The sequence below is a fragment of the Copadichromis virginalis genome, linkage group LG4 (assembly GCF_057382275.1).
Source record: "Copadichromis virginalis isolate Kocher_CV1m ecotype Utaka linkage group LG4, C_Virginalis_male_GT1.1, whole genome shotgun sequence".
NCBI classification, from domain to species: domain Eukaryota; kingdom Metazoa; phylum Chordata; class Actinopteri; order Cichliformes; family Cichlidae; genus Copadichromis; species Copadichromis virginalis.
Window position 1 is genome coordinate 35,121,910 of NC_140621.1, and position 24,624 is coordinate 35,146,533.

A 24,624-nucleotide genomic window follows, 5' to 3' on the forward strand; every position below is an offset into this window, starting at 1 on the left:
CAACAAACACCACACTTTCAACAAACACCACACTTTCAACAAACACCACACTTTCAACAACCACCAACCGTCCAACAAACACCACAAGATCTACAAACACGACACTTCCAACAACTATCAACCGTCCATCAAATACAACCACAACTACAAACAACACACTTCCAACAAACACTACAATTTAAACAACCATCAACCGTCCAACACTGTGAACACCCGGCTTATACTGACGTGCGGCTAATGCATATTTTTTTTCATGCGTTCAAAAACATTTTGCCTGGTAACAGTAGACCAATGAAATTGATAAGTAGTATATATACGGTATATATTTTTACCGGTTGTTAAGAGACGTTGTAATGTTGTTTGTGTACTGTTCCGTAAAAAAACCCATAAGCAATGTAATTTGTGTGTTACTGATACCTACGTATACTTATAGGTAGTCGTGTTATAGGCACTGTTCGAGGAAAAAAAGCATTTGCAGTATGTATTTTTGTATGTTACCATAACGTTTATGTTACCATGTTTATGTTACCTTACGGATTAAGATCTGGTGCGGCCTGTAGAAGTACAAAATTGATTTTCTTTCTAAAATTAGAGCATGCGGCTTTTAATCATTCGTAATAAAGTGCAAAAAAGGTTAAGATTATAAGTGATGTTTAAGTTAAAAAGTAATAGGTCAAAGGTCAGATTAAAAACAGGTTAAATAGAGATTTACTAAGAACAAGGAAATGATGTATATAAAGATCAAACAAGGAAATAAATCAAGAGCGTGAGTAATGAGAAATTCAAACAGCTTAACCTCCTAAGACGCAAACTCTTCCACAGCATGTATTTTTAATTTCTCTTTGATATTCGGGCATATTGGAGCCTGATGAATGTAAAAACAAAGAACTACCAGATGTTTTTACCTGATCTTTGTTTCTAAGAAAAATGAGAGCCACATATGAGGATATTAACATTTCGATAGAACAGCAGCAGTATAATGTCCTCATAAGCGATTAACAGGCCCTTGTAAATTGAGTATTTTGGTCTAAATAAACTAAAATATGATGTCCACATATGTGCACGCCAGGTCCTAGGAGGTTAAAGTAAAAGGCTAAGTTTTAAAAATAAAATATGGATTAAATAACATGATGGTGAATAATCATTGTCATTGTCACTGTAAGAAGGAGGGAATTCTCCTTTAATAAACACTAGTGGTTCTCAACAGTAAAGAAATAAACACATGATAACCACATAAATAACTACAATCACACGATCAAGGTTTGTTACGGAAGCCAGAGAGTGAAAAACAATTTCTTGAGTAATTGTTTCTGAAGTTAAATTCTAAATTGAACTTCATTTTTGTTTGATAAATGATTAAATGTTTCTGGAAAATTACACTCTAAACTGACCTTTTTTTTAATCTGATATTTTAGAAGATAAATATTAAACTGACTCTTATTTTTGTTTGGTAAAAAGTTAACAACTATAGAGTTAACTGCTAATTGGGTTTTGTATTCTGTTTTCTTTAAGTTGATTTCTGATATCAGGAAAAAGCTATAGAATTAACTGGTGTGTTTTCTTTATATATATATATATATATATATATATATATATATATATATATTTGTTTCTGCATTCTGATTTTGAGCTATTTAAATAAAGTTGAATTGAATTGAATTGAATTGATTTGAATTGAATTGAATTGAATTGAATTGAATTAACTGATTTTTTTATTAGTTCTTAATCAGTTGATTTCGGGATTCATTTCTGTTATTGATTGATGACAAGTTAACATTCCCCGACCCTAAGGCGCAGGGAACAAACCCTCTCATCCATCGGGAAAAACCCCAACGTACCGGCAGCAAGCCGAGGGGATATTGGAATACCCACCCCAGCCCGCCGCCTCTCACCAGGGGCAACTCCAGACTGAGACAGAGTCCAGCCCCTCTCCAGAAGACTGGTTCCAGAGCCCAAGCCATGCGTAGAGGTGAGCCCGACTATATCTAGCCGGTACCTCTCAACCTCACGCACTAACTCAGGCTCCTTCCCCACCAGACAGGTGACATTCCATGTCCCTGTTGCCAGTCTTGGCAGCCGGGGGTCAGTCCGCCAGGGCCTCCGCTCCTGGCCGCCACCCGGCACACAATGCACCCGACCCCTATGGCGCCTCCTGCGGGTGGTGGGCCTGCGGGAGGATGGGCCCATGTCTCCTCTTCGGGCTGTGCCCGATCGGGCCCCAGACGCATCCTTGTCAGATGCCCGAACCACCTCAGCTCGGTCCTTTCGATGTGGAGCAGCAGCGGCTCTACTCTGAGCCCCTCCCGGATGGCCGAACTTCTCACCCTATCTCTAAGGGAGAGGCCAGCCACCCTTCGGAGGAAGCTCATTTCTGCCGCTTGTATCCGCGATCTCGTTCTTTCGGTCACTACCCACAGCTCGTGGCCATAGGTGAGGGTAGGGACGTAGATCGACCGGTAAATTGAGAGCTTCGCTTTTACACTCAGCTCCCTCTTCACCACGACGGACCGGTGCAGCGTCCGCATCACTGCAGCTGCAGCACCAATCCGTCTGTCGATCTCCGGCTCCTTTCTCCCATCACTCGCGAACAAGACCCCGAGATACTTGGAGGCTCCCACCCGATGAAGCCAACAGAACCACATATTCCGCAAAATTCAGAGATGAGATTCTGAGGCCACCAAAGCGAAAGCCCTCTGCCACTTGGCTGCGCCTAGAAATCCTGTCAATAAAAATTATGAACAGAACAAAGGGCAGCCTTATTGCCGGCAATGCGAACCAAGCTCTTGCAACGGTTGTATAGGGATCGAATAGCCCGTAGCAATGGGCCAGACACCCCATACTCCCGCAGCACCTCCCACAGGACACCCCGAGGGACACGGTCGAATGCCTTCTCCAAAAAAGAAAAGTAAAGTGTATGTGTTAGTCCCCATAGGGAAATAGTTCCTCTGCATTTAACCCATTCACCCAGTGAAGCAGTGGGCAGCCACCAATGCAGCGCCCGGGGAGCAGTGTGTAGGGACGGTACCTTGCTCAGGAGTACCTCAGGGTAGCCGTTCAGTGGAGTCGAACCCCCGACCTTCTGATCATGGGGCCACCACTCTACCTACTGAACTATCCCTGCCCCATAAGTCCACAAAACACATGTAGACTGGTTGGGCAAACTCCCATGCACCCTCAAGTATAAAGGATAAAGAGCTGGTCCAGTGTTCCGCAACCAGGACGAAAACCGCATTGTTCCTCCTGCATCCGAGGTTCAACTAGCGGACAAACTCTCCTTTCCAGCACCCTGGCATAGACTTTCCCAGGGGGGCTGAGGAGTGTGATTCCCCTGTAGTTGGAACACACCCTCCGGTCCCCCTTCTTAAAGATGGGGACCACCACCCCGGTCTGCCAGTCCACGGGTACTGCCCCTGATCTCCACGCAACATTGCAGAGGCGTTTCAACCAGGACAGCCCAACAACGTCCAGAGCCTTCAGGAACTCGGGGCGGACCTCATCAACACCAGGGGCTCTGCCACCAAGGTGTTGTTTAACTGCCTCAGCGACCTCGCCCCCGGAAATTGGCGGGTCATTCCCCTCATCCCCAGACTCTGCTTCCTCCTCGGAAGACGTGTCAGTGGGATTAAGGAGGTCCTCGAAGTATTCCTTCCACCGCCTGACAATTTTCTCAGTCGACGTCAGCAGCGCTCCGCCAGCACTATACACAGTGCAGGTAGAGCACCGCTTTCCCCTCCCGAGACGCATGTCCCACCGGGAGGAGGCCCCGGGGCAGACCCAGGACACGCTGGAGAGATTATATCTCTCGGCTGGCCTGGGAACGCCTTGGTGTTCCCCCGGATAAGCCGGAGGAGGTGGCTGGGGAGAGGGAGGTCTGGGCCTCTTTGCTTAGGCTGCTGCCCCCGCGACCCGGCCTCGGATAAAGCGGATGAAGATGGATGGATGGATGGATTTTCTTTGATTGATTTTTATCCATCCATTCGTTTACGCTTATACTTTTCAGGGTCGCGGGGATGCTGGAGCCTATCCCAGCTTTCATAGGGTGAGAGGCGGGGTACACCCTGGACAGGTCGCCAGTCTGCCACAGGGCTAACACACAGAGACAGACAACCATTCGCACTCATATTCACTCCCGCATTCACACTTATGGGCAATTTGAATTAATCAATTAACCTATCCCCACAAACAGCATCTCTTTGGACTGTGGGAGGAAGCCGCAGTACTCGGAAGGAACCCACGCAAACACGGGGAGAACTCCACACAGAAAGACCCCGGCCTGATGGTGGAATTGAACTCAGGACAGTGCAGCAATGGTGCTAACCACTGTGCTGCCCCTGTTTGTATCTGTTTAATATATAAATAATTGCGTGAGTCAATTGCTAAATTCATTTTCATTTTTTTTCTTTGATTCTGACATAATTCCTGTTGAGTTGATTGTTAAATTGAATCTTAGTTTTTTGTTTCATTAATTTCTTATCGAGTATTGATACAGATTCTTTTTGGGTTAATTTCTAAATTCATTTTTGACATTGTTGCTTTGATCTTTTATTAGTTTATTACAGTGTGTTTGTTATTATTTACCAACTGGGCTGGACTGTGATTGCTTTAACTCTTTCACATATAGTGGTCACTACAGTTACAGCTATTCAAAGGCTGTTTTCTTGTATTTGTGTCAGTGTTGATGGTATACTTGCAGATAAACCACTACATTGGACACTGATGTGTCACTCCATACCCTGCCACCCACTGGTCAGCCAGTGGACATGTGTAAGTGTAAAAATCTCTTTGCAAAGTATATACAGGGAGTGCAGAATTATTAGGAAAGTTGTATTTTTGAGGAATAATTTTATTATTGAACAACAACCATGTTCTCAATGAACCCAAAAAACTCATTAATATCAAAGCTGAATGTTCTTGGAAGTAGTTTTTAGTTTGTTTTTAGTTTGAGCTATTTTAGGGGGATATCTGTGTGTGCAGGTGACTATTACTGTGCATAATTATTAGGCAACTTAACAAAAAACAAATATATACCCATTTCAATTATTTATTTTTACCAGTGAAACCAATATAACATCTCCACATTCACAAATATACATTTCTGACATTCAAAAACAAAACAAAAACAAATCAGCGACCAATATAGCCACCTTTCTTTGCAAGGACACTCAAAAGCCTGCCATCCATGGATTCTGTCAGTGTTTTGATCTGTTCACCATCAACATTGCGTGCAGCAGCAACCACAGCCTCCCAGACACTGTTCAGAGAGGTGTACTGTTTTCCCTCCTTGTAAATCTCACATTTGATGATGGACCACAGGTTCTCAATGGGGTTCAGATCAGGTGAACAAGGAGGCCATGTCATTAGTTTTTCTTCTTTTATACCCTTTCTTGCAGCCACGCTGTGGAGTACTTGGACGCGTGTGATGGAGCATTGTCCTGCATGAAAATCATGTTTTTCTTGAAGGATGCAGACTTCTTCCTGTACCACTGCTTGAAGAAGGTGTCTTCCAGAAACTGGCAGTAGGACTGGGAGTTGAGCTTGACTCCATCCTCAACCCGAAAAGGCCCCACAAGCTCATCTTTGATGATACCAGCCCAAACCAGTACTCCACCTCCACCTTGCTGGCGTCTGAGTCGGACTGGAGCTCTCTGCCCTTTACCAATCCAGCCACGGGCCCATCCATCTGGCCCATCAAGACTCACTCTCATTTCATCAGTCCATAAAACCTTAGAAAAATCAGTCTCGAGATATTTCTTGGCCCAGTCTTGACGTTTCAGCTTGTGTGTCTTGTTCAGTGGTGGTCGTCTTTCAGCCTTTCTTACCTTGGCCATGTCTCTGAGTATTGCACACCTTGTGCTTTTGGGCACTCCAGTGATGTTGCAGCTCTGAAATATGGCCAAACTGGTGCCAAGTGGCATCTTGGCAGCTGCACGCTTGACTTTTCTCAGTTCATGGGCAGTTATTTTGCGCCTTGGTTTTTCCACACGCTTCTTGCGACCCTGTTGACTATTTTGAATGAAACGCTTGATTGTTCGATGATCACGCTTCAGAAGCTTTGCAATTTTGAGACTGCTGCATCCCTCTGCAAGATATCTCACTATTTTTGACTTTTCTGAGCCTGTCAAGTCCTTCTTTTGACCCATTTTGCCAAAGGAAAGGACGTTGCCAAATAATTATGCACACCTGATATAGGGTGTTGATGTCATTAGACCACACCCCTTCTCATTACAGAGATGCACATCACCTAATATGCTTCATTGGTAGTAGGCTTTCGAGCCTATACAGCTTGGAGTAAGACAACATGCATGAAGAGGATGATGTGGACAAAATACTCATTTGCCACCTTGAGTGGTCCGCGTTTTCCCACGCAGTGAACAGTGGACGCTAATGTTTTTGTCACTATTTACGGAATCAAACCCAAAGTAAGGTCAGTACTTCCATGATTTAAACGCTGCACACATACTCTCCTGCGCACTCCATATTATCCATTATTGATCTGCACACGTCTGTTACCATGGACGTCGCACACGCTTAAGTCATGACGCACTCTCACAAACAAAATCACGGTTTAGTAATGCAGTAACACAGCGTGCTTATGGGAAAGTAACAGTAATCTAATTACTGTTTCACAATAGTAATGCCTTACCTTACTACTTACTTGAAAAAAGTAATCAGATTACAGTAACACGCTACTTATAACGCGTTACTGCACATTTCTGCTAATGAGAAACTGGTCTAACATAACTACCAGAGAGGATGTAACCACAGGTAAGCAAACTCAAACTGCACAGATGTCAGGAATGAGGAAAGCACACGTATGCTGGGGCTCTGGCCTGAAGGAGATCCCTCCTCCTCTTCCCATATTCCCTTCCATAATTCCTTCCTTCCTCCAGACAAGCTACAAGGAGATTCCATACTGATTCCTCCAACAACAAATCAGGAGATTCCAGTAGGAGAACAGCAGACCAGAAGAAAGAAGAGGATGAGTGAGTCAGACTCTGAGAATCAAAAAGAAGTCAACGACAATGACCAAGGAGGAGGAGGAGACTGTGGCTCTCAGTAAGAAATATTCTAAGAAAACTGAGGGACGTCATCAGTACAAGGGAAAATCAAAACTGACCAAAGAAATTTAAACAAACAGAGACTGGCTTGCTGAATGCTGAAATAGTGGGACAAATAGAAGAAGAGGACACAACTGGATCAGAGCTGGAGCTGAAAGAAACACATGGTTCACCAGTAACATCAAGAAGCCAGGAGGATAAAAACTGACACAGAGGATGAAATTGATTATCAAGAACTACCTGCATCTATCAGCAGAGGTAGCCATATGCACTAGACCAGACTGGATGGAAAGAAGAGATATCAGTCGCTTGTTGTGCCAGTCCATATGAGAACCAGTTTATCTCAGAGATACAGAAGGACTGGTGAGAAATTGCCATCTTTATCTGCTGGAGCACCAGCCTGGATTTTGACTTTTGAAGATAACACAGAAGGAGAGATACTTGCCATTGGAGACATTTGTGCCTTGCTTTTTCAAACAGAAGGGGTACCCAGTGCACAGAGACTCTTGGAAGGAATTGGGTTTGGCTCTGGAACCCATGATAGCGATTGCCTTGATCCCTTTCAGTAATGCCCTGTGGGAACATATGGAAACCCTGTACCCAGGAATGAAAGATCTAAGGGCATTTAAAGGATTGCCAATGAGACCTTGACTGAATATCTGGACCGGGTAGCCAAACTCTGGGAAAATCCAACAGGAGTGCAGCCTGATAGGACTGAAGCAACCTTACACTTGGCAAGAAATCAGTGTGAAATTGGTTAGCCAAGATCTGCACAAGATTTGCTTGATGGAGTGGTTCAACTGAGTGTTATGACAGATTTCTTATGGAGAGAGCATTTGCAACATCTTGTCAGGAGACACAGAGAGAAGAAGATGAAACAATGAACCAAAAGGCTGTTTAAGCAACAGATTGCAGGAAAGGACTCAGAGGTTAACAAGAACAAAGTTAAAGCTAAAAGATTGGTGGCTGTGTTAGTGGACTTAAAAGAAGAAACACAAAAAGCTGTGGCTGCTGCATTGGCTACACAAGCACAGACTGAGCGTGAACCACAGCTACGACAACAGCAACCAGATCCAGGCCCAAGATCTGTACTGAAAGAGGATGCTTTAGAGGGGAATACAGGCCAGGTGTGGCCTTGGAGCAGGGGTGCTCAATCCCAGTCCTCGAGAGCTACTGTCCTGCAGCTTTTAGATGCATCCCTACTCCAACACAGCTGAATCAAATGTTTGATTACCTCTTCAGCATGCCATCAAGTTTGGAAAAGGCCTGATAACAAGCCATTCATTTGATTCAGCTGTGTCGGAACAAGGATGCATCTAAAAGCTGCAGGACAGTAGCTCTCGAGGACTGGGATTGAGCACCCCTGCCTTGGAGCATCCAGATCTCACATTGTATACAGAAACAGGGGTGAAAATCTGCTGTGGTGAGTCAGAGCCATGATGGAGAGACAAATGAAACATTAGTACAAGGAATCATCACACAACCTGCATTAGCTCAGGTGGCAGAAATTGTGGCTCTCACCAAAGCACTACAACTCCCACAAGGAAAAAGAGTAAGCATCTATTCAGCTTCAGTACTTCATGTCAATGGACCTTAATCGGTAAGACTGAGGGTTTGTATTTACAGCCAATACTCCAGTAAAACATAAAGAACAATCGGAAGAACTGTTATGAGCTACCAAGGGAAGTGGCAGTGATGAAATGTAAAGGATATCAAAAGAACCAAACATGGGCGGCAAAGGAGGAAAAGAGGATATCAAGGACAAATGGTTGTTCTGGCAGAAGAATCGCTACCATCACTGACAGAAGATGACATCAAGATAATGCAGCAGCTACAACATCAATAAATGGATGAAGAAAGAAGCAACACAGAACAGTGGATTCTGGAGAGCACATGATAGGATGTTAGTTGTCCCAGCAACATTTTCTCAACTATTGTTAAAATAAGCACTTGGTGCTGCACATGAGAGCAGAATAACTCACAAGAACATGGAGGGCCTGTGGTGGAAAGCTATGTGATGGAATGCAACACCTGTAATGAACACCACCCAAAGCAGCTGCACCAGTGTTCAAAGGGGAGGTTTCCAATACTGGATGCCTCTTTTAAGGGCATCAAAATTGATTTTACAGACATGAGAGGTGACCAAAGGACAACAAGGATACTGATATCTTCTTGTGATGGTGGGCAAACCAAATGGGATATGAAGTTATGAAGGACCAAGAACCATCAGATCAGACAACGGACCCCACTTTAATAATAAACATCTGGCAGAGGTGGGTTGCCAGGTTTTTCTTTATCCCTTATTTACAAAAGCAGCCGCAAGCCTTTTACCAACACCTTGCCAGTTTCCCTTCCCTCCATCCATCCTTCGCAAAATTTAGCAACATGCTTTCATGGCACCAGGATGCTAGGTCCTTCCCTCATATCCAATCGCACCAGCAAGGTTTTCTACGAACAAGTCGCCAGTTTCCCTTTCCTGTATCCCATATTGGCAAAATGCAGCAGCATGCTTTTGGCAACTGGACGCCAGGTTCTCTTCCTCTATCACTCCTATGCTAATACAGTAGCAAGCTTTGGCACCGAGTTGCCTGGTTCTTCTTTATCCCTCATTCGCATACTCAGCAGCAAGCTTTCTAATATAGAGTTGCCAGTTTCTCTGCATTTATCACAGCAAAAGCAGCAGTGAATCCTTCTACCACTGGGACGCCAGCTTCTCCGCATCTAGACAACTTTTCTAAAAACGATCTTTCAATGCATCAACCCTTCCCAAGCTGCTGCTGTCACTTCTGTTCATTTCCGAAATAAGCACAGTAGTTATCACTACCTTATCTGAAGTAATTAACCAGCTAAGCACCCCCTCTCCATCTTCTACTCAAAGACAAGCTCACGCAAGCCTTACGAACCTCCAAGCCTCACCTCAAATCTCAAAATCCAGCATACTTCTCTGTCAGAGCTTCAGTTCAAAGTCGAGCCATGTCGCTACCTGATCCAGGGTTCCGCTCATTCACCTATTAAGATTCCCATTGTTCTCAATTCCCTTTGACCTCTTCTTCTGCCATTCCTTCCTAATTGTCCGAGCTGATCCACTCCACTCCATGGAATCCTCAACTACCTTATCGAGAGCTGTTCAGCTTCGCTAGCCTTCCACCAGTTATTTTCCTCTGCTCTGGGTGGCGAGGCCACTCGGCGTTCACTTTCCCTACGCTTGCCTCTGTCCTGTTCTCCTTCTCACCCCAACCAGTGAATAAAGGTACAACACATGTCACCAAACATGGCACATACACCTCCCTTCTCGGCCAACAACATGTCCAGGCCCATTCGATTTTGCACTCCCATCAGCGAGGTCGGCCACAGCTGCTCTGCGAACCCCTCCATGGCGTCTCTGGTTAGGTTAGAGAGTCTCAGCACATTGTAATGGATATAATTAATGCGGTTACCCATATAACTATACTTTCAAACCCTGCAGCTATTTCATCAACTAATTTATATTCATTTGGAGCTAGTGAATTGACAATATAAAGCACCTTGATGTGACTGCTGTTCTGATTTGGTGCTAAAATTTAACTGAAGACTTCTCAACCTCACCAGCCCCCAAATGAGCACATAAACAGATATATACCAAGTTTATTCTCACTAAGAATGACAGTGATGGCAATGTTTGGGATTTCAAAGAAAAGATGGAGCGTCTGTTTTTTCATGTTACATTCTTTGTTCTTATTGTTTAATGTCGATAAACCTGCTGTGTGTTTCAGGTGTGTATAATCAAGCAGCCAATTCCTTGCAGAGCTTTTAATAACCTGCCAGCCTTTTACAAAAACTCTCATACAATCTCTTTTGAATTCATTTGTTTATCATCTATTGTCTCCTTTAACCAGAGGAATTGTTTCATCTTCAGGTCCTCTCCCGGCACAATGACGTTGCACTCCTGCATACCTGTAAACTCACCTGTGCTCTTACTGGTAGATCCAGTTTGCTGACAGACATTAAAGTATTATTCCAGGAAATCATCTTTCACATAATGTTATCATTACAGTGTTTCCTGAGAACCAGTTTTCAAAAATTCACCCTCTCCCTTCCCACACACACAGGAGTGCTTCATGTTTTATTATATTGTTAATTGGTTTTTTTGCACTTATCTCACCTGTGACCTGAATCCTGAAGATAAAGAAGTCACAAAAAATTAAAATCACCTGTTTAGTCAAAGTGTTTCTGCTTGACTGTAATAATAACTAAAGATCCAGAAAATCACAGGTGTCTCAGTTCCACCAGCATTCCAGTAATCCACGACATGAGCATAACACAACAAAGGTATGGTGCGGTATGGTCCATAGGGGCGACCGTGGCTCAGGGGGTTGGGAATCGCATCTGTAACCGGAAGGTTGCCGGTTCGATCCCTGGGCTCTCTGTCCTGGTCGTTGTGTCCTTGGGCAAGACACTTTACCCTACCGCCTACTGGTGTTGGCCAGAGGGGCCGATGGCGCGATATGGCAGCCTCGCTTCTGTCAGTCTGCCCCAGGGCAGCTGTGGCTACAACAGTAGCTGCCTCCACCAGTGTGTGAATGTGAGAGTGAATGAATAGTGGCATTGTAAAGCACTTTGGGTGCCTTGAAAAGCGCTATATAAATCCACTCCATTATTATTATTATTATTATTATTATGGTGTCTGTTGGCTGAAGGCTAGCTGGTGCTCCCGTGATTATCCTGAATCAGAAGGATGGTCTTACATCCAGGGACTGAGTTGCAAAAGATGCAGTTTCTCTAATACTCAGTGTGATGGTACATAAGGGTTTCTGCAAAAATGGAAGAAAATAAAACAGAAAATAAAAATAAGATCACAGTACAAATGAGGAAAAACGTCACAGTGTTTGAAGCCACATTATGAACCACCTAAACTGTTCAGGTAGTGAATAACTCGTAAGACGTAGCTACGTCAAATCTGCATCAGCGTAGCAAAACAGAGGCATTATAGACACAATAGATGTGACGCACACCAGCATTAACAAATAAAGGCGTTCACTCAGCCGCTGTTTTTCATGGTCAGCCTGGGAGAAAACCAGTCAGTCAGCTAGGCTACAATCCCCTGACTGGGTGAATTTACCTGAACAGTTTATTTGGTTCATAACGTGGCTTCAAACACTGATGATGATCGCTCGATTCTATAGTCGGTATCTGTAGCCAGTCTTGTCAACGATCTCACTGAGGGGGTTTCGTGCCTTTGCAGAACAGCAGTGGGGACAGAGCATCTCCTTCAATCAGCTGTCCAAGCCTGCAGTGAGTCTTTGTTTGTCACTTTCAAAGGCCTCCGGAATTAAAATAAATAAATAAATAAAAATCCCAGTTATCCAAAGTTTTGGCAGCAGAAAAAAATATTGTACATCCAAAAACAAATTTCCTTATGAGAAAATTAGATTGAACCTTGAGCATCTCTGCATAAGTGTGATAACTGCACTTCACTTCCACAGGCTTACTGAGCATGTGCAGAGGAAATGTAATATTGCCCGCAGTCTCTAGTATTTAGACCACCAGTGTGCCCCCCACCCCTCATATACAAAAAAAAAGGGGGGGGGGGATGAGAACTAGGAGACTGTAATTCCACGTTATGTCACTGACGGTGGATGCAGTTCATTTGTTAATTCTAGGAAACCTAATGCAGGCTGACCAGTTAATTCCTGAGCAGGGTTATTGTTGACACTCCCTATTGTGTAAGTCCTGCTGTCAGTGCAGATAAATGAAGCACAGAAAGGACTTTTTCTTTCACAGAACAGATCTGTTGTGTTTCTGTCCTTTATAATCTCTGAGTGAATCATGCAGCACAAACAGAAACTGCTTCTTTAAACAAACCTTCAGTGCTGACATTTGAACTTTACATTCTCAGTCATTAGTCATAATTTCAAAATTAAGAGTTGGGTCATTGTTCTTCTGACGTTATTGTGTTGCTGTTTAAGTTAAGTTTAAAGAAAATGCTGACAATGCTGACAGCTGTCTCCACTCTGTGATTGGTTGTTATCAGAGTTACAGCCGAATAATAAGAGACAGGTTCACTGTTTTTTGACTCGCACATGCTCAAATTTTTAAGAGCAGAATAAATATAAATATTTATAAATAATAAATATATTTATTATTTAGGTTAGAAAAAGCAGAATGAAATATCAAGAAGAAATGCTAAATTGTGAAGTTCAGTTTGTTCAGCATCAGGTTTTCAAGTCCAGTAATTCTGCTGGACAATTAAATTGTGTCTTACGCAGAACCTGCAATCTGAGATGTAAGACTGCACGGTGGCCTCAGGGGAGATTTTGATGGCACTCTGTAGGATGACTATAAAAATCAAGAAGAGGACGCGAAAGACAGAGATGAAGATGAAATGGTGGAAGTTAAAGAAGGCAGAATGTAGCACAGAGTTCAGGTTCTGGTTGGAAGGGAAAAGTTGCCAGATAGCTGGGAAAGCGCTGAGGGAAACATCCAAGAAGGTGTTTGGTGTACTGAAGAGGACTTGGTGTTAGGATGAGGAAGTACAGGAAAGCATTCAAAGGAAGAGTGGGAGAGTCAGGGAGCTGAAGGAAGTAGACCGGACTGCTGGCTGCTAAGAGAGAGGTGGCAAGGATAAAGGAAAAGGCTCACAGTGAACCGTATGTGAGGCTGGACACCAAGGAAGGAGAAAAGGACGTGTACTGATTGACTGGGAGAGAAATCGAGCTGGAAAGGATTAATAAAAAGGTTCAACATTGCTGCCTGGAAGCTGAAATTCCTGGATCAGGTGAGCTGCAGTGAGGTGTTGGGTGTGTCGTCAGACAGGTGTCTGAGAGAGGTGTGCTTAATGCAGACAGAGAGGAGGAGGAGAGAGGAAGGTTATTTATGCCTCAGCAGGTCTGGAGGTTTGGATCTTACAGCGATGGCTTTCTACAAAGTGATGTGTTTGGCTGCTGGGCTGATGCTCCTGACCCAAGGTAAGAGCTCTCTGCACACACCTGCATCAGGTACGACTCAGAGGGTGAAAACACTCAGGAGCACAGCGCTTCACTTTAAAGTGGCACTGCAGGAAAAGGAGGACTGGTGTTGTGCTTTAGCTTCATCTTTATCTTGGTGATGAAAGCTAAAACACAGATTAATGTGACGATCTGTTTGGTTTGGAAGCAGCTGAGAGGCTGAACTGCTCTCCATCAATCAGCGTCTGTGTCACAGCTGCTTTATTTTATTTTAGCTTTGATTCCGTGTTTTATTCCAATTCATATTAAGAACTTGAGACTTATAATGTTTTTATAATGTTAACATATTAAGTCTTAATACTCAAGAAGAGATATTACAGTTCAAATATGTGGCTCACGTCCTTCGTAGATGACATTCAGCTGCTGTTTTTGTTGTGATAAGAAAATTCAGTTTTATTTATATATCATCAAATCACCAACATTTCAGGGCGTGATATGGTACTACAAGGTTATTAAGATAAGATGGGGCCCGATTATTTAAGACCTTGTATGTGAGGAGCAGGATTTTGAATTCAATTCTGGATTTAAGCGGGAGTGTCACGGCCAGCGGAGCTGACTGTGCGAGAACGAGGGCCCAGGTGCGCACACAGAAGGAGACGGAGCGGAGAGTTAAACCAAAGCCAAGCCATTTTATTTTGGCTGATAAATATGAATACAATACAAACTGGGTGACAAACTAAACTGCAACCTACACTGGGAAAACTAAACACGATAACTATGTTTACTGTGACTACCATGAGTGCTATGACATGGTGACACAGACGTTCTGACAAAGACAGAAACGTACACACACACTAAATACACACGAGGGGCGATCAGGGGAAGTGAAACTAAATACAATGAACAAAGAACACCAGACTCTTTCAAAATAAAACAGGAAACATGACGGAGGCAGACGTAATACTGACTTGACAACATGAACAAGGCAGACTGGAACATAAGGGGTGACGACACAACAGGATCTAGATCGACAAGGACTAAAGACTGGACTGGATGACTTAACATAAAAGAATGTCAAAATACAAGGCAACTGAAATCCGAACTAATGGTAGAGACAACAAGAACTTAGCATGTCTTCTGCAGTACATGCCAATGATGCAAAATGAACAGAAAATGCTGGGTCCCAGCCCATGACAGGGAGCCAATGAAGGGAAGCCAATACAGGAGAAACCTCTCTCCTTCTAGTCCCTGTCAGGACTCTGGCTGCAGCATTTTGGATTAACTGAAGACTTCCTGATAATAATGAATCACAGTCGTCCAGCCTGGAAGTAATAAATGCATAAAGTTTTTCAGCATCACTCTGAGACAGGATATTTCTAATGCTTATATTGGATATAATATACATGAATGTAAGAAGTCACTTTATTAGATATAATTATGTAGTTAGAACTTAATTACAGAGTATTAGGGCCACATTAGGAAAAAACATTACTGATCATTTTAAGAATAAAGTCGAATTTTCAAGATTAAATTAGAAAATCTATTTTGAAAAAAAGTTGAAATGTGGAGATTACACTTGTTTCCAGATAAGATAACCTTTATTAGTCCCACGCGTGGGAAATTTGTTTTGAGGCGATCTGCCACGGTTACCCTCTAAGTTAGTGAAATTGTACTTCAGAATCGGTTTAAGTACCAAGGAAATAATTCTTCTTATAGCTCATAAAGTCAGATGTGGCCATATTTAGACTTTTCGTTACCCTCGTTGTTATCTGTTAAGTGTTACACCCCAGCCCAGGGAACCGGCGTGCGACATAAGGAAAACAAAAATAAGGAAAAATGCCCCCCCCCACTCCCTGCTCTTAAGGAGGACGAACCAACAAAAAACAGCTACCACGGATTTCACAACAGCCAGTCAGTTTATTGAGTCCCAAAAGGTAGCAGGCATCAGGGTGAGCATGGCCAAAACAACAAACAAAAACTCTAGAAATGAAATGCAGCTGGCTTACCTTCACAGAAAACCCCAAACAAATATTACAGGTGTCTTACCTGCCTCTCTAACCAAAAACAGGAGAAAAGGTTCCCAAAGAAAAATGGCTTCTCACCCCTACAGCTACCGAGTAAAAACAGTATCGACAACTATTTACATCTATATACAACAAACTATTTACAACACGGGGGGAGATCACGACCATGACAAACTGAAACACAGGGCTTAAATACATAGAGCGAGCAATCAGGGAATGGACAACAGGAGGGAAACACAGCTGGGGCAAATCAGAACTGACGAGACAAGGAAGCTTAAACTGAACACACTGAGATAAGACAGACCTTCAAAGTAAAACAGGAAACCCATAACAGTCACGCCTAAAACAAAACACTGACAACATCGAATCGTAACATAAGTGATGACGTATCAACCCAACTTTTGGGTCCAATCGTCCACTGCGTTAATTAAGGCTGTTGTCTTTTTAATGTGCTGCGATGCTCTGTATCATGTTTTATTTAATATAAACAAGCCCCTAAAAATAATTCTTGGTCGTTGTAATCATGTAGTAATCATGTGCAGCACGTCCATAAGCTTTAAACTTATGATGTAACTGCAGATCATGTGTTCGTGGACTCCCAGACACCAAAGACTTGAAACCACAGCAGCGCTGTTATTGATCAGATGATGTCTTTAAAAATGCTCCAAAAGGCTTGAATTGCACCAAAAGTCCAGACGTCCAGTTTGAAGACTCAAAATAGCTGAGGTGACACTAACCAAAATGTTTTCCTGTTTTTCAGAGTCTGAGTCACAGCTGAATGGTAAGATAAAGTTTCCTTTTAACTTGTAATGTTTAATACATCATGAGGATGAATATTAGTTTCTGACTGGACTCTAGACTTGCAACGCAGTGAACTCCTGAAATCAGATTACTTTTTACTGCTGTTAGTCCAGGATCACTGTGTCCTCACTCAGCAGTTTGTAGTGCTGAGAGTTTACAGCTCCTACAGTAATGCTCACTCTGTGTTTTAATGTCGGTCTTCAGTTTGTGGTCAGCCAAAGCTCAACACCAAGATTGTAGGAGGACAGGCGGCCCGCGCTGGCAGCTGGCCCTGGCAGGTCAGTCTGCAAAGATCTGGGTCCCACTTCTGTGGAGGATCCCTCATTAACAGTCAGTGGGTGCTGACTGCTGCTCACTGCTTTGAAACGTGAGTAATGAGGCTGAAGCTGCACTCTAAACAAGATTTAAAGACGCTGTGAAAGGTGCTAATCTGGGGGCTCAGGGGGGGTAACAGGATAAATATTTAACAGAGTAGGAATCAATAATATCATTTCTTTTTAGCCATCGTAATAACTGCATGCTGTTTTGTGCTCCTTGATGATCTCAGCACCAACCTGAGAGGACTGACTGTGAATCTGGGCCGTCAGAGTCTACAGGGATCCAATCCCAATGCAGTATCTCGAACTGTAACAAAGATCATCAAACATCCAAAATACAACTCTGGTACCAACGACAACGACATCTGCCTCCTGCAGCTCTCCTCACCGGTGACTTTCAACAACTACATTTCTCCCGTCTGCCTGGCAGCTTCAAACAGCATCTTCTACAGCGGTGTTAACAGCTGGGTCACCGGCTGGGGAAGTACTAGAGAAGGAGGTGGGTCATAAAAACACCAGATTACTTTTAGAGTAAAAAATCTCCACACTGAAAGAAATAAGTGTGCTTTCTCAGATGGCTCAGAAATACTTCAAGCAATAAAATTCTTCTGCAAGCTAAAATGTTCTAAATCTGAGTTTGATGACTGGGAACACATTGTTTTTTTAAATGTTTTAAAAGGGCTTAAGTACCCAGTCGAGTAATCCGGGAATTGGAGACAGGAGGGAAGCACAGCTGGGAGGAATTAGACCTAACGAGACAAGGGAAGCAAAATTGGAAACACTGACATGAGACACAGATTTTCAAAGTAAAACAGGAAGCACACAATAGGCACAGACATGACACCTACACTAAACACGAGGGAACAAGAACAAGAACTAAACTCATAGCCAGAATTAAACTGAAACATAGAATAATAACAATCAAAACAGCACAACCAGAGAATCAGAACATAAATCATAGAGAATAATACCAAAATGCAAGAAACTGAAAATGCTGCGTCAAAATGACCCAGAACCGTGATAGAGACCTTCAAATAAGCCATTCCTCTGCAGTTGATCTGTTAGCTGTTTGAGATAAAACAAGCCACTGCAGTCAACAGGCCTGCAAAAGGAGTGCATCCAACCTGCCCACTCACCTCATTTTTTGGCCAATTTTACGTTAGAATCTTTCCAATTTTTGTCTCGCCATGTGAATACTGGTGTTGTTTCTCCATTTCACAGCCAAAGCGTCATTCCCCAGTGTTAAAATATCACTAGACAAGAAAAATATTTTTGATACGGAAGGAATTACAGCCACACAATAATCCTGGTATCAAATGAGGGAGACCTTTCATCTACTTTACTTTTTCTGCTTTATACTTTTTTGCCTTAGCGTCCGCTCCTTCACCCAACCTGATGGAGGTGGAGGTTCCTGTTGTGGGAAACAGGCAGTGTAACTGTAACTATGGAGTGGGATCAATCACTGGCAACATGATCTGTGCCGGGTTAAGTGCAGGAGGAAAGGACTCCTGTCAGGTGATTGTTGTTACCTGTGTTTGGCACATTTTCACCTTCTACAGTTTCTTCTCCTCAGCTAACAGTAAATGTTTCTGCTCTCAAAGGGGGATTCAGGAGGTCCAATGGTGATCAAGCAGAGCGGTCGCTGGATTCAGGCGGGAGTCGTCAGTTTTGGGGAAGGTTGTGCCAGGCCGAATCTTCCAGGAGTCTACGCCAGAGTATCCCAGTACCAGACCTGGATCAGGACCCAGATCTCCTCCAACCAGCCGGGCTTCATGACGTTCAGGTCCACTGGGACCAACAGTGACCTCAGTGTCTCCTGCTGAGGACTGCCTCCCAGGGACGGTCCTAGCCTGCTTGGTGCCCCAGGCTAACCTCCCCACACGCACACACAAAACGTGTCAGGTTTTGTATTGTTGATTATCATTTGTGCTTAGAAATATCTACTTATATATGCTTAGAGTTTTATAATTAGTTGTAGATTGGTAGAGGTTTGATCCTTAATAGTCTGCAAACTTTGTGTGTATTCCAGAGCACTCTGGGAGCGTGGGAGAGCTCGTACCTTCTCTTATTGTTTTATGGTAGGATAAACGTATCTATGTCTGTTTTAGGCTAAGTGCCTTTTGTTTAGATGAACTGCTGGACTTCCAGACCAGCAGGTTTAGGGAAGTCGTTCATGGGGTCACACACACACACACACACACACACACAGGCAAGGTACTCTTTGTTTGTATGTAGACGTCATATGTTAATGCACCTATGTATATTCATGTAACCTCAATAAAAGAGCAGTGTTACGGGGGAGCGGACGAGAGCGACTGGGGTCAAGCGAAGGAACGGCGCCTGTCCGGTTCTCTCCCGTGCACGAGAAACATGAAGAACTTTGCCTACTCGTGTCTTGCTTTGCTGTGTAATTACATTGTCTTCAACGTTCCAGCGAATAGGTTTAAGCTACAAACCCCTAACCCTGACCTCAGTGTCACCTGCAAAGGACTGCCACCAGTGCCAACCACCACCCCTAAAACAACCACAACCACAGTGCCCACAGGACTGAATCGATTTGCTTTCATAAAATCGCCTCTAATATTTATCAGTTGGAGTTAAAGAAATATATTTTGGGGATCTCGGGAACACAGCGGCAATGATCATCCCTCTTGGACTGATTTGAAATATAAAAGAAATTCAAATAACCTTTTGTTGTTTTTTCTTTCTTTTGTTGAGATGAAAAAAGTAGAATCATTTAACATGTTTGTGGATTTGAAATGAGAGCTGGAGTTTGAACTGAACTGTCTTTGTCAGCAGCACACACACCAAGCGCTCGCCGTGTTGCTCGCCTGGTTACGACGATGTTCTCATTAGCACATGGATGCAAGCTCTTTCTCTGATTCTTCTTGTCATTATCGTGATTTCAGTAACCACTTCATAATATTATTGTTTCTTTATCCTGGTGTAAATGTCATGGAGGTTTATAGAGAAAGGCTCCAGCCAGATGGGGGATTCAAACCCAGGCAGCAGTGCTAACGTATTACATCATTACAGCTGAACATTATTTATTATTTATAGTAAATAAATAAAACTCAGAAGCATACAGTCTCAAAAGCAGCAGGTGACCAAAGGAGAGAAGAGAAAGAAGATTCAAATTACACTTATCACAACATCATCACGACACCTAACATAAAGAAATAAAGAGCAGGTCTGATTTTGTGCTTGTTATAACACTTTATTTGATTATTGTCAAAATGTTACTAAATGTTGGGGAAATTAAAAAGCTGAAAGTGCTTGTCCTGTGGACCTCAGGGAAATGACACACACTGTGTGCAGTGTGAAAGCAGATCTTTTAGCACCCCCTCCTGGCAGATACGTGCATGTGCAGAGTGAGACCTTCAAACATAAACTCGTTTCCTGTGGATAAACTAAGAGCAGTGACTGACCAACAAACAGCTGCTGACAGCTGCAGCCTCGGTGTGTCACGACTGTAAGAGAAGCGTAGTTTTGGATCTCGGTGTCGCCGTGCCGGCTTCTTTTATGAACCGCAGAGATGCAGCTTAAACTCTGACTACATGGTTGGACGCATCGGTGATGAGCAGCTGGAGGAGTACGGAGCACCAGTGGATGATTCTCTGGAGCGGTGTGGAGCAGCCACAGACCTTTCGTTAATTTTACACCATCAGAGGAAATGTGACACCTGCCTGTTTTACACACCTGAAAGACTTCAGCCTGTAGTTTTAAATGTTTTAAATTGAGAGTCGAGACAAGTGTCAGAAGTGCTCTGTGACAGAAGGCTCTCGCAAAGATTAAAAAAAACATATCTCTCTATAACAAAATGCAGCCCAAAAGAAAAAGAAAGATTTCTGCTGTGTGGGATCATTTTGATCTTTTCACTGCAAATAAGGTAACTGTTTGTCTGTCGTTGTTTCAGTGTAATCTAGGAACAACAGCAACGTGACCTGCAGTGTAAAATATTTATTTCATGTTATGCAGGTTAAATGTCGCATCTGTTCTGCGGAGCTTTCTTACACAAACAAAAGCACCTCCTCAGTGTTTAGGCGTTACAGAGCCAAACATGAAAATGAGGAGACAAGCACACCGAGAATGAACACAGGTCGGCCTATACAGACACTGAACAGCTTTATTGTCATTTTTCATTAATATGTGTTCTATTATTTTGATTCAGGATTCAGGATTTTAATGAATCGATTTTACGTTATCCAAGCCAGAATCGATTTTAATCGATGAATCGATTATAAAAACCCACCCCTAGTTGAGAGTCTCAAGTAAGTTGCCTGCAATGACATTTAAGGTCCAGCAGGTGTCAGTATGGAGCAAAACAGCAACACTGTCGACAGTATCGAAGTTCGGGGAATGTGCTGAAACGCTTCACGAGGCCTCATCTACACATCACTAGCAAATATGCTTGTTTTTATTAAATACTTTGACGAGTCTACTTTAAACAGCTGTGCAGTTACAGAAATAAAGCACCAAAGTAGCATATCCTTATTTTACACATTAAACATGTCCACAGATGTGTTCTCCACCTCAGAGCTCAAATCTGCTGCAAACTGAAGTAGTAAAAGCACCCACACATGACAGGCTTATCAACTGCAGAAATTTTATTGAACCAAATGTGGAACTTGCAAAACACTCCATCACAGTAGCACAGTGCGACCTGGCCATGGCTTTGTGTTCGTTTTAAACCATTATTTCAGCATCACTACATCTGAACTTGTTTATAAATTATTGCATTGCAGGAAATTAATAGATTCAAGTGTCCATAAACCACAGGTTCAGTACCAAATTTGCTGTGGGGCTGAACCAGAAAGCTGGTTGAGGACCAGAGCAGGAAACCCTCACTAATGAATCCCAAAAGAAATGAAACCAGCTTGGACTAAATTTCCCACCCTGGTGTAACTTTGCCATCTGATCACAGTGAACAGACTCCACCTTCCTTACAGGCCTCGCGTCAGTCAAAGTGTGATACTTGGATTGGCAAAGAGAAGAAAATGCACCCAACAAGAAGCCCAAATCTGCTGGATGGTGGTGAAGATGGTCACTTAAATGCTCTCCACTCAGATGGATGTAAACAATGGCAACTTATGAGGCAGGACGAGAGGAGGTAAAGATCTGGAGCTGGCCAACTACAGAAACCCCTTTCTGCTTTTAACAGACATCCTCAGCACCTCCTCCGACCTGCAAACACTGGGACCCTCCTGCACACCCAGCCCCCACCCCGTTCCCCATGACACCACTCGACTCCAAAATATGGAGACTCATCGTTTTATTGAAACACCTTAAGAGTACAAAACAAAAACGTTACATGAGACTGTGCCGCCGTACTGTGGCACAAGACCTAAAAGAAAAATTTTAAAAGGAAATAAACAAAAGGGACGAGGAGGTGGAAGTGTGTGGGAGGGTCATCACCACTCATCCCTGATGTTGTGTGGAGCTGCAGTGGTGTGTCTTTGTGAGAGTGAGCCTGCCCCCTGGTGTTGTAGGGGGGCGGTGGTGTTACAGAGTCCCATGTTTGTTTCAGAGGTAATTCACGTGTTAGCTAACAGGAGCTGGTGGGATTGCAAAGAGGGGAGGGGGGAGGAAGAGCAACAGCAGCACATAGGAGGGGGTAGAGATGTAGCGGGGGTGGGGAGTTTAATGGCCTTTGAGGAGAGGGGGGGTGGGTCGAGAGCAGCTCCTAGAAGCCGTGGACTTTGAGCTGCTCCTCCTTGGCCAAGTCGATCTACAGAAGACAAAGGGATCCAATTACACTCAGCAACTTTGAGAACAAACATCAGGGGCAACATCTGGACGAAGACCTACCTCAATGAGGAACTGGCAGATATTCTTGCGCTGGTCTCCCTGAAGCTGGATCACTTCACCATACTCTGGGTGCTCAATCACTGTCCCATTGCAGGCAAATTTCTGTGGAGACAAAAACATGTCAATCAGCAAAAACGCTGCAGCAGCAACAACCAGAACCACCTCCAAACTCAGAACAAAGCAGCGCTGTGGCTGTACCTTCTTGAAGGCCTTGACTAGCTTCTTCTTGTCATAGTCGGCAGAGATGCCCTGGACAGTGGTGAGGGTCTTCCTCCCGTTCCGCTGTTGGATTCTTATGTGGATGTAGTCCTCTGTCCCGGCTGGGAGGCGGTCATCACCCTTAGTTGCATCAGCAAAGGGGTCTGGAAAGAGCAGAACACAATGGAATTATGAACACATAAGGCTGGCAGCTCACCCGGCTGATTTACATACAGATTGGCTGTCCTGCTGCCAAATCCTGCCCGTGTTTACCACTGGGGGTTCATATTTCAAATGAAGAGCTGCACAGATGCAGCAGGTCGGGCTAGCAAGCTCTTAACCATTGCCAAATAACAGCAGAGTCATGGCAGGGTGACTTCAGCGGCACCACCGAGCCCGCGGTATATCACACCCGAGACATTTATCCGATATTTTAACGCCACCAGTAAATAAACAAAAGAAGAAAAAAAGGCGGCAAAGGTTTCTAAGAAAACAAATATGTAGCTCGAAGCGGCTTTTGGGCCTAACGGCGGCCGTTTTGACGTTAGCAAGGCCGCTAAACAGCGTTTTTCCACAAAGTTAACACATCCGGGCAGACATTTCCCATTTATTTTCTCCAGTTTCACGCTTTATTTTGATCGAATTAGTTAGGTAAAAAGCAGGTAAATGAAACTACGCCACAGGAAATAAGCCTCGGCCCCAAGCTGAAGCTGGACGTTAGCACCGTGAGCTCTCGCCCTTCCCCCACCCTCTGCGACTGCTCTCTTCGATCAAAAACCACTCACCAAAAGTTTGGAGGTTCTGGATAGCGGACATACGATAAGATTTGCTTTCCTTTCGGATAATAACTTGGTCAGCTAGCGGTCCGTCGGCTGCTTTAGACTCTTTTGTTCGTGTCTTCTGAGGTTCTTGGGGACGACACAAGGCTCGGCCTCGGCAGCTTTCACAAAATGGAGATCGCGTAAGGTTGGCAGTGCTGGAAAACAACCCTTTATAGCTCCGCCCCGAAACTGGCGTCAGCACGTCTTTGACTAAGAACGGCACGTCGCAGGCAGCCACGCCCAGAACTCTTTCTCAACTTTACCGGAAGGGTGACGTCATGTCGTTAGATTTCAGTCAAATTGGCAACTGGAAAATTACAAATAAACATATAATTATATTTAAAAACGTATACACACACACACACACACACACAAATATATAATTCGAAAGTGGACATTGGTTGTACACAGATGTTTTGTTTTGGCAGCAACTTAAACAATTGAGTTAAATTAACTCACTTAACTTTAAAACATGAGGCAGTTGTGTTGAATACACCCAAGGTGCTTATATTAATCCAAGAGAGGCCAGTCTCTTTTTTTCAGTTTAGCTTAATAAATAAAATGATTTTTTACGGTTTTGAGTTCTAAAAACTTTAATATTTCTCTCATATTTGTTGTGACTTCAATTTCATTTAATCAGAAATGTTTTTCCTTTGTTTTGTATCTTATTGTCA

At 43.5% G+C, this 24,624-nt stretch overlaps 2 protein-coding genes across 3 annotated transcripts; one reads left to right on the top strand and one right to left on the bottom strand.

The window, feature by feature from the left end:
- The first annotated feature begins 13,922 nt into the window (after positions 1-13,922).
- Positions 13,923-19,578, top strand: LOC146712025 (serine protease 27-like). 2 transcript variants are annotated; one of them, XM_085455124.1, is made up of 7 exons: positions 13,923-14,002; positions 16,766-16,786; positions 17,011-17,173; positions 17,354-17,622; positions 18,496-18,638; positions 18,725-18,973; positions 19,508-19,578. In XM_085455124.1, the coding sequence occupies exons 1-6, from the start codon at positions 13,948-13,950 to the stop codon at positions 18,944-18,946; spliced, it is 873 nt and encodes a 290-aa protein (XP_085311250.1). In that variant the 5' UTR covers positions 13,923-13,947; the 3' UTR covers positions 18,947-18,973; positions 19,508-19,578. The 2 variants fall into 2 exon arrangements, with proteins under 2 accessions (XP_085311250.1, XP_085311249.1); XM_085455123.1 differs by having other exon boundaries at positions 18,725-19,578.
- A 2,800-nt stretch (positions 19,579-22,378) lies between these two features.
- eif1 (eukaryotic translation initiation factor 1) lies at positions 22,379-24,125 on the bottom strand. The gene is made up of 4 exons (XM_085455134.1): positions 23,915-24,125; positions 23,130-23,293; positions 22,932-23,033; positions 22,379-22,851 (listed from the first exon to the last, which is right to left on the bottom strand). Exons 1-4 carry the CDS (start codon positions 23,943-23,945, stop codon positions 22,807-22,809), a joined length of 342 nt encoding a protein of 113 aa, XP_085311260.1. The 5' UTR covers positions 23,946-24,125; the 3' UTR covers positions 22,379-22,806.
- Between the last annotated feature and the right edge of the window lie 499 nt (positions 24,126-24,624).